The 15,052-nt window shown below is 33.1% G+C and overlaps 1 protein-coding gene across 2 annotated transcripts in view; it reads right to left on the bottom strand.

Moving 5' to 3' along the window:
• LOC129808767 (nuclear factor interleukin-3-regulated protein-like) overlaps positions 1 to 15,052 on the bottom strand; it is a 50,670-nt gene that overhangs the window by 17,586 nt on the left and 18,032 nt on the right. Inside the window, exon 1 of one of the 2 annotated variants that reach the window (XM_055858607.1) lies at positions 4,267 to 4,413. The exons of the other annotated variant lie outside the window; for it this stretch is intronic. Within the exon in view, the coding sequence (XP_055714582.1) occupies positions 4,267 to 4,297 (31 nt within the window). The 5' untranslated portion in view covers positions 4,298 to 4,413. Of the gene's footprint in view, positions 1 to 4,266; positions 4,414 to 15,052 lie in introns of those variants that run through there. 2 annotated transcript variants of the gene reach the window in all.

The raw sequence follows: 15,052 nt of genomic DNA, 5'->3' as shown, positions 1-15,052 counted from the left end.
TCTACTCCACCGAGACACTTAAAATAGGGGTTTAAATGGAAAGTCCCACAAAATACAACAATTCTTTGATATAGTTGAAGTTCAACAAATGAACACTTGGGGAACTCTGGATGAAAAAACGAGTTAAGAAACAAAAAACCTCGCTTATCTCGGCTTCTGAGTAATCGATGAGTTCAAGTTCTACGGCAAAATTATAGAGAACGTTCTGGTCTACATTTCACCCATATAACACTTTTCTGTCAGTTCATCCAAATCCTTGATATTTTGGTTTAAATACAAAATTTGTATAATTTCACGAATTTGATTCAAGATAACTGAATGGCGTCTCCCAACTTCAGCTCCAAATCGAATTTGCATGCACTCCGAGTTAGCTCACGTTAAGAATCTCACCTACATAAGCCGGTTAGGATTATCTGTCCCTTTTATTCAATTTATTTACATTTACAATAATATTTAGCGAATGGTTTAACATTATAGGGTCAATTATTAGGTGAGATTCTTAACAATTTCACCTACTATAATCCTAACAAAATTTCATGTCGTCCGATAGACCTCAAACTTGGCCAAAATGTGTTTCGCCACTTCCTGATCACGAATATACGGATGGCTAAAAACCGTTCCCGGCCGTCCGGCCGGCCGCTCTTTGGAGCTTAATAGCTCCTAAACTAAAAAAGATATCGACTTGCAGTTTTCGGCAAAGGTTATATATCGCATGAAAATTGCAACTTGGTGCATTGACCCCCCACCCCCCACCCCTCCTTCCGCCATTTTGAATACCCCCCTTTTTTTGTTTTCTCAATAGCTCCGCCCCTATGGCATCGAGCGGGCTCAAATTCTAGTATGTAATAGCTGGGCCCTAATTAAATTAAAAAAAAAAAGAGATATAAAATATTTTGATGTATTAACTTGTTCATTTTCCTCTTTAGAAGATTTAAACATTTAAAGACTTGAGGTCTCGTGTTCACTAATCGAGATAATTAGTGAAAATAAAGAATTATAAAGAAGTATAAATATAAAAAATAGTTTTTAATCCACGAGGTTTGTTGAAAAAAGACTTAAAAATTCTGCAAGCCACGTACATTTTATCTGCAGGACTCTTACATTCTTAACACAAAAATTAGTAAAACTTTTTAATATCTCTTTAGAATATTGTAACAATATTCTTGTCGTCTTTCAGAAGCATTATATCATATTAAACATGAAACAATAAATAATGATAGAGTATTTACCAAAAAAAAAAAGCTTTTCTTATGAACGATGCCCAATTTTAATACTCCCTCCGTCCCGAAAAAACTCATACTTTTGCTAATACATTTTATATGAAAGAATGTACGACATTTTTGGGACAGAGGGAGTATTAATTTTCTCATGCAAATATAATTTATAAATAAAGTATAGATAAAATTCAATCACTAATACTCAAATTTGCAATTAATTGAAAATTGTGATTTTCCCATAAATAATACAAATGAAATTAGAAAAATTATTTCTAACTTGAGAGTTTTTTAATCTCAATAATATGGTTTTAGTAAAAGCTATAAAAAGAATGCATAAATAACTATATTAAGCCTTAATGTTGCTTTCAAATTTCAAATTGAAAAGTTTCTAAAGGAAAAATCCTTTAGAAATAAAAATTTGTCTTTTAAAGTTGTTAAAAAAGAAAGATATAAGAAATTATAATAGAATGTTAATAGTTTTTCTCATTGTCTTTCTCAATACCCGCAAGCTTCGAAGCTTTAACCCTTTAAGGACGATAGGGACACCGGTGTCGCATAAAGAAAATTATTTTTCCTGACTACCCAAAGTTACTTTTTCCTTATGTTTGTACGTAATTGCAAAGTAGAAGTTTGAAGGAATCTAGGATATTTCTTGCAAGTCTCCAACTATTTGCTATATAGTAAATTTTTAAGCTCAAAAATGACGAATTTTTAAATTCTCATTATGAAAAATAATTTTAAATATTTTTTATACTTTCAATTTTTTTTAAGCAAAACCGATTTGCGAAAAGAAACTACAATACTCAAACATAATATTTTTCATTATATTGAAAATTATCACTCATTAGTATTGTCAGAAAAAGTAGTCAAATTTTTTGGCTATTTTTGTCTCTATCATTCATAGAGACAAAAAATACACCGAATCAGACTCTGTTGGACTTTCGAAGGCCAGATATAAGACATTTTATTGGTTTTGTTCATTGGTTTCATTTTTATTGCTGATTTTCGGTCCGCAAAAACTGTCCCGTCGTTAAAGGGTTAATATCTAAATTTCCCTAAGTCCAGTGAAAGCATTTAAAATTAACGGTAAATAAATAGTTCTATACCATAAAAATTAATTCACATCTCATTACGAATTATCGTAGACCGCATTTTTGTTAACTCTAAAAGTTTTATTAAAAAAAAAACCGTCAATTTATTAGCAAAATGTCATAAAACTTTTTTATTGGAAGAATTTTAGCGTTTTCTGTTATCCGTTAACTACCCCAAGTCCTTCATTTAACTGTTTTACCACGTTGTTGTACGAGGATCAAACTCTATTTGCTGTAAATAAATTTAAATTTAATTGAAACTGTTTTTGACTTATCAATTAGCCTTTTATTTTTTCTCTTGATATTTTTAGGATTTTTTTTTATAACGATTATAGCCAGAAATTAAATTATTTATCATCAAATACCACAAACCTTTTGCAAGAAAAAAAGGAATTATTTATTACTTTACTTCTTTTTTAAATGAAGAAAATGGGTAATTTAATGCACCCACAATATTAATAGGGGGAAGTGGGGCTACTTTGAGCTGTGTGGCTAGATTGTTATACAACTTTTTCGCCTATTTCTAAATGAAGCTGATCCTTGCAATTATTTTATTTAGATCCACAATTATTTTGTCCACCCAAATTACATCACGTTAAAACCCAGTTTCCTTTATAAATACGCGAAAAAATCGTATAAAAGTGTAGCCCCACAGCTCAAAGTAGCCCCACCTCCCCCTACACTCATTCCCAAAAAAGATGCAATTTGAATTCAAATAATTACCGCGAAAATAAATAGCGATTTTCAGTCTCAATCAGTGTGTCTCCACTGAATTTCGTCAATTGCGGTAGTTGTCTCAGTCACCGCCGAGTTTTCGTTGTTGACTAAATGAAAAACAACAGCCTCGCAAAAGACAGTTTTGTGCAGTTTTATCGCGGAAAAACCTATTAATTCGATTAGAATCTGTAAAATACATTTCAATAAGGTATCATCTTTTTTCCAAAGTGTTTTAGTGCCTGTATTCGTAGGTAGTAAAATGTGAAGTGGCAAAAGCTCGGTATCCTGTGGCTCACACACACAGAGACATTTCAACGAAGCTATGTAGTCTCTTACTACATAGCAAATAAACGTTAGAATTGCTCCCCTGATTAAAATTGGACATATTTGAAAAATTATTGTTTATAGCGTTCAAAGAAATGAAATATAAAAATAAATTAATTAAAAAACTAAACTTTTTTTTTTAGAGAAAAAAAGCAATTAGAAATGGGTGTCTTTAAATTATTTAGCGGCACTGTACATATAAAAGAAATATGTACAGTGCTGTCTCTCTATATGCACAGGCTTTTGTGTCAGTTGCATTCAAAATCAATATGTTTACATTGTGACAAAGTAATAAAGAAAATTATTTTCTTGGTAACTAATTTTTCTTGTTTTTAATTTTCTTAATTTTATTTTTTCTGTCTCATATTAATATTTAAAATAACACGGGAAATTCTAGAAAAATAAATAAATTATAATTTATTAAAAGAAAGAAAAAAAACCATTGGGAATTTCAAAAAAAGTTGTGCATATTCAGAGAGAGAACTGTCAAAAAAAGTACCCAAACTGTGCATATAGAGAGACAGCACTGTAAAGTCCTTTCCATAATTTTCGTACAGATATCAGACATATCTCTACTCATTTATATCGATAAATGCTTCTTGGGGTTTTCTTCCTGAAACACCTTGCACTTTCCACAAAGTCTCTAGAAGATTCAAAAAGGGATCTTTAAACTGATTTTTTTTTGGGAATATCCTCCAGTAAAAGCTTCAAGATTTTGTAGAAAATTTCTTCCAGTTTTCCATCAAATCCGTTAAGAGTTTAAAAATCGAATTTGAATTGGATTTATTGTGAATTTTCACAAGAAAACTCTTGCTATTTCGTTTTAAAAACTTTTCACTTGATTTTCTCATATTCTTATTTAATAAATAAATAAATAAATAAATAAATGAATAAATAGTTAAAATAAATAGACTTACTAAATGTTTGTGTATTAACCCAACTGTCCATCCTCAATCACGCACAACGTATACGATTGAATAAGTTATTTGACCCGGTGAGACAGTGAATGAGCCGCAAGAGCACTGATTATTTTGTAATACGTCCGATTACGGGAGATATTTCATAAAGCCAAAGCAGAAGAAGAAGAAGAAGAAGAGAAAAAAAAACTGTAAGAAAAGTTTTGTGTGAAAAGCAAAAAAAGCAAAGAAAAAAAAAAGAAAAGAAATTCTCCCCACTTTTCCCCCCACTTTGCGGCATTTGGGAGGAAAAGTGACACTGAAAATGGCTTTTAGAGGTTTCTTATGTTGTGTATTAGCCTCGATTTTATGGATTTGTGAAGTTACGGCAGAAATTGCGAAAGATATTGCTCTTGAACGTGAAGAGAAAGAAGAAGTTGCGCGCGCAATCTCAAAGAGAAATGGGCTCAAGTGAAAGCTCAAAGCGATTATTTAATTTTTCTACATTCAAAAGAAAATTAGCACACACAAAATACCTCACTTTTCTCCCCCCCCCCCCCCTTTCAGCTAGATTTTTTCAGTCAAAGGTCCAAGAAAAATTCGATTTTGATGATAAATCAGCGAATTTAGGACACCTAAGAAAATTCTCTCTTGGTTTTTCCTTCAATTTTCCATCGATAGAAACTTTTTTTCTTCTCGTTGTCAGTTAATTTTAAAATAAAATTGGTGTCACTTTCTGTGGCAATGCACTTCAATTCAATATTTTTGCCCCACTCTGCGACTTTGGCGCATTTCTCTTGCGAAAAACTTTCGTTCACGGTCGCAAGATCTTACGCATTGAACTTTCTCACTAATATTATCCCATTTTTATTTCTTTTTTTCTTATTATAAAATCAACACAACTCTTCCTTCCTCGCAAACTAACCCATTTTCCTAGCGATTTTTCCTTGAAAGATAGAAAAGGAAACGCAAATTTCAATTTAGAGAACCAAATTGAAAGGTTAAAATAAAGATTTTCCCCTTTCTAAATCCAATTTTCATTTCAAAAACTAACGAAATTCTTTATAAAATCTTGTAAAGACAGCAAAAGAACTTTTCTTGGAGGAAATTGATGAAAAGCAGCTTCAAATTTTCTTTTTTTATCCTTTGAAAGACTTCACTGAAGTCACTTCAGTAAAGGTATCTTTTGAGAAAATTCACTTTTAATCCAATTTTCACGGATCTCTAACGGTTTTTGAAAGACCAAAAAGCAAGGGCGTACCCAGGATTTTAGTTAGGGGGGGGGGGGCTAAGTCTGAAATTTTGTTGGCGGGGGGGGGGGGTACATAATTTTTAATTCGAAAAAAAGAGAAGAAATAAAATGGGATAAAGTATCTATAAATACAAGCTGGCCCTTCTTTTCATCATAGATTAGCCTATGCCCAATTTGTAGGTATTGATAAGGAACGATCGTAAGTGTTCCTCGGACCAGTACATTCCCTCCCATATTGTTAACCAAAAATAAAATTAATTTTTAGACATTTTTCGCTACTTTTTACCAAATTACTACAGTAAGTAAGACATTTCGTTTAGTTCATATTTAATCTATAGAACCAACTATCCGTGAAACACTTAATTAAGTCCCTTCCGATCCGTAGAACACAGTGTATTTTTACTATTACACCTATCTTTATTCTGATTATAAACGCGCAAATTTATATATGGTAAAATGAATCACTATCACTAATATACCAATTGGCATATACAAAAACATGAAATACTGTTTTGGAGCTTATATATTTTTTAAACTTAATATGGAGCATTGATCTTAACATTTCGTTTCATGATACCTTTAGGATACCTTTACCTTCTTAGGCATAAAAAGAACTACATTTAAACTGTATTTTCTGAATTTTATTTCAAAAATTTTCAAAATTCAGCCATTGGGCCATGTTATCTGATATTAACAATGCAAATATTTTCTGTTAGGTGATGAATTAAACTAGTCCTCGCACGAAGGATTTTATGTTTACTTGATCATAATTTATAACTTATTCTCTAAGACGAAACGTGGTGTAAAATACTTCAAAAATACTATTCTTGTAGAATATTCTTCCAAAAATTCAAAATTTCATTTTTTTTTCCGAAATTCTTCGTTCATGGACGCGACCCCAATAGGGACAAGCGGTTGAAAATGATAATGATTAAGGACTGGTTTAGCTCATTGGCTAGCAGGAAATATTTAAGTTTTTGGATTTAGGATGAACTTATTTCAATAAATCTTGTCTATGGAAAAGTATTTTTTTTTAAAAAGATTTCCGAATATCAGATCCCTGTAGTTCAATTTTTAACAGAAAACTTAAGATCCTTCAGATCATACACTTTAAAAAGTGTTGTACTTTTATATGTCTAAGAGCTTGAATTACATGAACTTTTTATTGTTGCAAAAATATAATATTAGAGAAAAATATGCTGTTTTTAGACGCAGCCTAAAACCAGCATGTTTTCTTTCATTTTTGTCAACGTAATAAAATTAATTCAATTTAAGCTCTTAACTATGTAAAAATACAAAATTTTTGAACTGCATTTTTCAAATTTTTGTATTAAATTTTCCCAAAAACCCAATTTAATCTTTTTCCAAAAGATTTTTTTTTTTTTGGGTCAAATGAAGCTATTCTGAGTAATCGTTACTAACGAAAAGTAAGTTTTTTCAATAAACGTGTCCGATAATCTGGTCCTTACCGCCGAATTTTTATTTTTTTTTAATAAAAATGTCAAAAAATAGTTTAAATGTTATGTTTTTATAGGGTAGAGTCAGTACTTTTTCGCCAGTAAGCACTTTTTCGCCACCTACAAATAAAATCTTTTTTTCAGGGAATTATGAGCTCATGGAACTACGAAATGACAATTACTTCGTAACCTCTAGTCCAATGGATCAGAAAACCATAACTGGTGCTCCACCGACTAGATTATTTGCAAGTTAATTGAAGAAATTGTCGACAAGGTGAACAGTCACCAAAAATATATGGAGTTCTTAATAAACTTGTCAACGCTCAGACAAATTGTCTTGCAATATTTTATGTTTTTGCAGAACAGTATTTGATATTTTTTCACTAAAAGTCACTTTGTTATTAACTAAGCTTCGCTCTAATATCATTATTTAATAATGTTTTCCAAAAAAAATAAAGAAATACGGATGTGGTGAAATAGTGCTTACTTTTTTCGGTTGTGTAAGTACTTTTCGCCACTCATTTTTCCAAGCATTTTACAAGTGGCGCACCTCGCGGAATTTAGTTGGAGCTTGAATTAAATAGCATTTTTATTATGTTGAGAAAAAAGTTAGAAAATATGCTATTTTCAGCCTTTTTCACCCGCATAGCCCCTCAACAGATTAAAGTTCAAAGTTCAAAGTCAATGTACGACCTCAGCTTTAATTATATTATTCTTAAATTTCACCTCTGACTGCTCCATCTGATCGTTGGTGCTTTTTTTTAAATATATCTCCCGAAGAAACTTGAGGTCCATCACGCCAAGTTACTAAGATAACTTACGGATAAGATTTAAAAGAAATTAAAATCGATAAATCATTTTAAGAAACTTGCTTTCTTCTCAATAATAGTATATATGTTAAATTGTTGGTGCAAAAAAAAAACGATTTTTAGAGGTCTCGATGACGACTTTTCTAAAACAAATTCTAATCCTTTGTTTTTACTTTGTGCGTGGCTTTTTAGATTTTCGTTATAAATCCTTAAATATCCTTTTATTCTATGACAAAGATTACGTGGCAACTTCCTTCTTTTCGAAAAGTATATTACTGAATAAATTTATTACTGAAATTACGTTACAAAAAGAAATCAAAAATAGTTACAAAATTTGCCCATTTTTATCCTTTGAAAGTCTTCCGGAAAGTCATTTTTGAGAAAATTCACTTTTAAACCATTTTCACTGATCTCGACGGATTTTGAAAGACCAAAAAGACATAGAACAACGTTGAAAGGTTCCTAAAAGATTTCCCTTTTTAAATCCAATTTCCATTTGAAAAACTGACGAAATCCTCTACAAAATATTCCAAAGACAGCAAAAGAACTTTCCTTGGAGGAAATTGTTTAAAAGCAGCATCAAATTTCCCTTTTCTTATCCTTTGAAAGTCTTCCGGAAAGGTATCTTTTGAGAAAATTCACTTTTAAACCAATTTTCACGATCTCTAACAGATTTTGAAAGACCAAAAAGACCCTAAGACAGCAATAGGACTTTTCTCCGTGGAAAATCCGCTCGAAAAAAAGTTCTTTTTAATTTTTTTCCGGGTGAGAAGAAAAATGCCAGCTCGAAGTTCAATGAAATTTGCCGATTGAAATCATTGTGTTTCTTTGTTTGAAGGCACTTTTTTTTGCACTCTAAAATATCTGTCAATGTCATGGGAGAGCGAGAGCGGGAGAGAGTGTGAGGGAGAGATTTTTTTTTTTGTTTGTTTGTTATTTTTGGGCTTTGAAAACGGCGCGCAGATAATTTGTTGAGTGAGTTTGGTGAGTTGAACGGTTGAGTTGAGTCATTTTTGCGACAAAATATTGCACAATTCGACGCAATATATTGTGCGACCGATAATAAAATCCACTTTGGCGGACGGGTGGAGAGAGGAAGAGAGACGAGAGGAGGAATATGTCTGTTCTTTTCTCTCTGTCTCCTTTTGCCCGAAAATAAAAAAAAGGGGACAAAAATGAGAAGGAGAATCTGACAAAATGCAAAAGAGAGGGAGAGACAAAGAATTGTCTGGACGCTTTTTTTCTGTGTGTTTTATTTTGTTTTTTTCTCTTCTGCGACGGAATGAGGCTGATTGGCGGGGGTGGGAGCAGGATGGCACGATATAGGCTGCTCTCTGTTAATATTGGCAGTCAGTGACACTTGGCAAGGCCGTCCAACAGGGTGGTCAGTCACCCCAAAAACAAGACAAAACGCCACCACATTCAAAATCATAACGAACACCAGATGTCACTGTAGTAGGCACCATCACCTTGGGATGCAACTCTCCATGCGCCCTTGAGACCGAACATTTACACTGCAAGAGGTCGCCAGACGAAAAAGAGCGCGCGCGCGCGCGCGCGTCTCCCAAAAGCAAAAGCAAAAAAAAAGGAACAAAATGCGCGCGAAAAAAATAAACGCAGGCACAGAGCAACAAAAGCCAAACGCATTTCAATCCAAAAATAGCATTATCACACACACAGATACACAGAAAAAATCAATTGCATTTGTATGTACTTTTGTTGGGCACCCTTAGAAGGGGCTTTCAACTGGGGAGAAAAATAACTTTGTCGTTTTGTTAGAGAGCAATTTTAGAGAATTTCCTTGGCTTTCCAAATCGATCAAAACCATTAAATTCGGATTAAAATTGGATTTTTGGTGAATTTTTTCCTGAAACCTTGCAAAAAATCAAAGAGAGATTCAAAAGGAATTTTGAGAGAGGTTTTTAGGGAATTTCCCTCAAGAAAAACGCTTTTACTCTCATAGAACATTTTTCTGGAAATTTCCTTAGCTTTCCAAATCCGTCAAAATCATGAAAATCGGTTATAAATTGAATTTTTGCTGATTTTTCTCCCGAAACCTTGCACAAAATCAAAGAGAGATTCAAAAGGAATTTTGAGAGAGGTTTTTAGGGAATTTCCCTCAAGAAAAACGCTTTTACTCTCATAGAACATTTTTCTGGAAATTTCCTTAGCTTTCCAAATCCGTCAAAATCATGAAAATCGGTTATAAATTGAATTTTTGCTGATTTTTCTCCCGAAACCTTGCACAAAATCAAAGAGAGATTCAAAAGGAATTTTTAGAGCGGTTTTCAGGGAATTTTCCCCAAGAAAAGCACTTTTACTCTCATAGAACATTTTTCTGGAAATTTCCTTAGCTTTCCAAATCCGTCAAAATCATAAAAATCGGTTATAAATTGAATTTTTGCTGATTTTTCTACCGAAACCTTGCACAAAATCAAAGAGAAATTCAAAAGGAATTTTTAGAGCGGTTTTTAGGGAATTTCCCTCAGGAAAAGCTCTTTTACTCTCATAGAACATTTTTCTGGAAATTTCCTTAGCTTTCCAAATCCGTCAAAATCATGAAAATCGGTTATAAATTGAATTTTTGCTGATTTTTCTCCCGAAACCTTGCACAAAATCAAAGAGAGATTCAAAAGGAATTTTTAGAGCGGTTTTCAGGGAATTTTCCCCAAGAAAAGCACTTTTACTCTCATAGAACATTTTTCTGGAAATTTCCTTAGCTTTCCAAATCCGTCAAAATCATAAAAATCGGTTATAAATTGAATTTTTGCTGATTTTTCTACCGAAACCTTGCACAAAATCAAAGAGAAATTCAAAAGGAATTTTTAGAGCGGTTTTTAGGGAATTTCCCTCAGGAAAAGCTCTTTTACTCTCATAGAACATTTTTCTGGAAATTTCCTTAGCTTTCCAAATCCGTCAAAATCATAAAAATCGGTTTTAAATTGAATTTTTGCTGATTTTTCTCCCGAAACCTTGCACAAAATCAAAGAGAGATTCAAAAGGAATTTTTAGAGCGGTTTTTAGGGAATTTCCCTCAAGAAAAGCGCTTTTACTCTCATTGAACATTTTTCTGGAAATTTCCTTAGATTTCCAAATCCGCCATAAACATAAAAATCGGATGAAAATTGGATTTTCGGTGATTTTTTTCCTAAAACCTTGCACAAAATCAAAGAGAGATTCAAAAGGAATTTTCAGAGCGGTTTTTAGGGAATTTCCCTCAAGAAAAGCTCTTTTACTGCTCTTTCCAAATCCGTCGCAATCATTAAATTCGGTTTTAAATTGAAACCAAATTAATTGATGGTTTTAAATTTAAACCATCTCCCCGTAAACTTCAAAATCAATACTACTTTTCAAATGAGAAATTACCCAGCCCTAATTCAGGATTATGCATCGGCCGACTGGAAGATGTATAAACAATTGATCAACGAAAATATTTCTTTATCAAACAAAGAAATCAAAGACAAAATTCTAATTGATCATCAGATTTTAGATTTCCAATCTATCATTTTATCAGCTGCTAAAGCGGCTATTCCTTTAAGGACACTAAAATCCAAAAAGAATTCGGATATTCCAGACTATTTAAAAGATCTCATTTCTCATAAAAATAAAATTCGACGTCAATGGCAACGCTCTAGGGTGGCGGAGCTCAAAGTCGAACTTAGTAATCTTGAAAAAATAATAAAAGAACAAATTAACCTTCATGAAAATGATAATTGGCAATCACATGTTAAATCACTAAATTTCAATCGTCCCAATTTATGGAAAACTGCCAAGTTGCTGAAGAATAGAGCTCAAGGTATTCCACCCCTTCGGAAGGGTAATCAAGTTATCATAACAGATGAACTTAAATCTCAAGAAATTGCTGATAATTTTTCCAAATTTCATAAAAATAATTTACCTAAAAAAACGACGATTACTGAAAAAGTCGCACAAACTTTAAAATTACAAAAAATTATAAAATCCCCTGTTAAGGCCGAACATCTTCCTACACCCCGGTTAATATCTACAATAATTAAAGACTTAAAAAATAAAAAAGCTCCAGGCATGGATAAAATTAATAACAAATTAGTCAAAAATCTTCCTAAAAAAGCAATAATATATCTCAACAACATCTTCATAAATTGTCTGAGGATCAACTACTTTCCAGACCCCTGGAAGATAGCTCAAGTTATCCCCATTCCCAAACCCGGTAAAGATACTTCTTTAGCATCAAATTATAGGCCCATAAGCTTATTACCAGTATTTGGAAAAAATTTCGAAAAAGTGATCTACAGAAACATTAATAATTTTGTAAACAACAACAATATTTTGTTAAACGAACAGTTCGGTTTCCGACCTGGACACTCCACCAATCACCAACTGCTTAGAATCACTAAAGAAATTAAATCTAAATTAAACTCCAAGACTTCAACTGGACTTATTGCATTTGATTTGGAAAAAGCCTTTGACTCCGTATGGCATGATGGCCTTCTATATAAAATGAACCTTTTCAAATTTCCTATAAATTTTATAAAAATTATTGAATCGTATCTTTACAACCGTAAAGCATTTGTACAAATTAATTCTGGGAAGTCCTCTTTGTACTCTTTAGATTATGGTGTCCCTCAAGGAAGTGTCTTATCTCCTCTACTTTATAATATTTTTACTTCAGATTTAAAAATAAATCCTCCTGTAAAAATAGCATTATATGCTGATGACACAGCTTTTTACTACTCTAATACAAATCCAGATGTAATCATCAACAAATTATCAAATGCTTGTGCTAAGTACATTGATTATTGTTCTGATTGGCTAATTAAAATTAACATGGATAAATCTCAAGCAATTTTCTTTACGACCAGAAGAGCTAAAAAACGTCTTCCAAATTCGCCCATTCGGATTAAATCCATGGAAATAAAATGGACTAAAGAAATTAAATATCTTGGTATGATTTTGGATCCTAAGCTAACGTTCAAAGATCATATTAACTATACTATAAATAAGTCATTAAAGGCACTCAAAATACTTTACCCTTTAATCAATAGAAAATCGAAACTCTCCACTCCCAATAAAAAGTTATTAGGGGAGGGTGGGGCACTTTAACGAAGGGGCAGTTTCGTTTTTCATGATTGTATTATACACCTTTTTGAGGAATAAGCTAAAACCTTTATGTTACTAAGGTAGTACCTGAGTCTCATGTCCACTAAAATTATAAACTTTGTAGAACTCGTAGTTTGAGTTCTAAAATTGATTTTATAAAATTGCATGAAATCGAAACTTTTCGGGATTCAAGATTTTCAGCAATTTTTTAACTGTAGGAATTATTTACCGAAATAACATAGTTACAATAATTTTCTAATGGTTTCATGATAATTGTAAGATATATATCATGGAATTTATTTCAATATATTTGTGGCAATAATTTTTAAAATGTTGAAAATACAAGTGGGGAAGTTTAATGGTGGCTCTTGGGGCAGTTTAACGGAGTGTGTTATTGTAGTTTTGTCGGAAGAGGCGCTGCATACGCTGAATGTTTACATTTTGCATTTGACAACCTAACCTCTAAGAATTCGGGATATTTGCATGGTTCGATTTTGTTTCACTTGTGAAAATGGTCAGGAATTATAAAAAAAGAACAGATCGTTGCTCAATTTCTGAGGAAGGAGTGAGTGCAGCTCTGAATGATGTTTTTAAAAAGTTAAAAAGCTTGAGGTGTGCTGCAATTTTTTATGGAATAAACGAAAACACTCTGTATTCAAGGTGGAGGAGTTTGAAAAAAACTCTTCGAGACAGGCAAGCAGATATTCAAGAAGTTTCCCCTGGAATGGGCTTGAGAAATTCAGAAAATAATACGAAATACTCAAGCCATCAGGTATTTACAACTGCCCAAGAAGATCTTTTGGTTGAATACTTGCTTAAAAGCTCAAAACTGCAATATGGACTTACAATAGATGGACTAAGAGAATTAGCTTATTCTTTTGCATCACGTCTAAACCGCAAGATGCCACCAAATTGGGTTAAAGAACAAAAAGCTGGCAAAGAGTGGGGTATATCATTCATCAAAAGACACGGGTAATGGATATATTTTGCAGAAATATGCTTCTTCCTTAAAATTTCATATTTTTCCGTGATTTTCTGGATTCGTCCCTTTTCAGATGTCTCTCTTTGAGAAAATCCGAAAATACGAGCATTGCTCGAAATTTGAACTTCACCAAAGAGCATATAGAGTGCTTTTACCAGAATTTGGAGATTGTGATGAACAAATACAACTTCCACGATAAACCGGAAAGGATTTGGAATATAGATGAAAGTGGCATCAGTACAGTTCTTCAGGCGCCGAAAGTACTTGCTGCGGCTGGGGTTAAGCAAGTTGGCCAAATGGTTTCCAATGAACGTGGTGAACAGGTAACTATCGTGGGAATTGTAAATGCAGCTGGGGGAAAAGCGCCCCCAATTTATATTTTCCCCAGGAAAAGATCCAAAGAGGAATGGATGGATGGATCTCCTGAAGGAGCCATATCAATTTTCAATGGTTCCGGATGGATGGATAAAGACGGTTTTCTTACAACATTGAAGCATATTCGAGAGCACACGGCTGCAACAAAAGAAAACCCAATACTCATATTACTTGATAACCATTCTTCACATACATCCCTAGAGGTCATTATTTATTGCCGGGAAAATGGCATACACATGATCACATTCCCGCCCCACACAACCCACAGATGTCAGCCACTCGATGTAGCAATTTTTGGGCCATTCAAAGGCCGTTGCAAAACGGAGTTCAATAAATGGATAGCAGCAAATCCTGGAAAAAGAATCACGCTACACAATGTTGTGAAAATATCTGCAAAGGCCTTTTCAAGCAGCTTCTCAATGAGTAACATCATATCGGGTTTTTTAAAAACCGGAATTTTTCCCCTTGATAGGGAAGCTCTGTCCACAGACTTAGATAACTTGGCAGAAGTTATCACAGCCAAAGATTCCTGTACTGTATCTCAAAAAGAAGATTCGAAGCCGGCTATTTTCTTACTCGAAACAAAAATGAGTGATTCTATTTCTATGGCATTGAGAAAGAGCGAGAAAGACCCAGACGACCAGATTCCAATTTCTTGTGGTTCAAATTCACAGAATCACACTATCACTCCGGAAGATGTGAAACCTATCCCAAATCCATTCGGTGATACAACCAAGAGACAATCCAAAAGAAAATTGATCTCTACCATACTAACTAGCAGCCCAGAAAAGAAGAAAAAGGAAGGACAGAGGAATATTCCCGTCAACAAGAAACAAAAACCGAAAGCAAAAAA

This window comes from Phlebotomus papatasi, chromosome 5 (assembly GCF_024763615.1).
Source record: "Phlebotomus papatasi isolate M1 chromosome 5, Ppap_2.1, whole genome shotgun sequence".
Lineage (NCBI taxonomy): Eukaryota > Metazoa > Arthropoda > Insecta > Diptera > Psychodidae > Phlebotomus > Phlebotomus papatasi.
The sequence above is the reverse complement of the archived record's forward strand: the minus strand, read 5'-3'. Positions and strand labels throughout refer to the sequence as shown.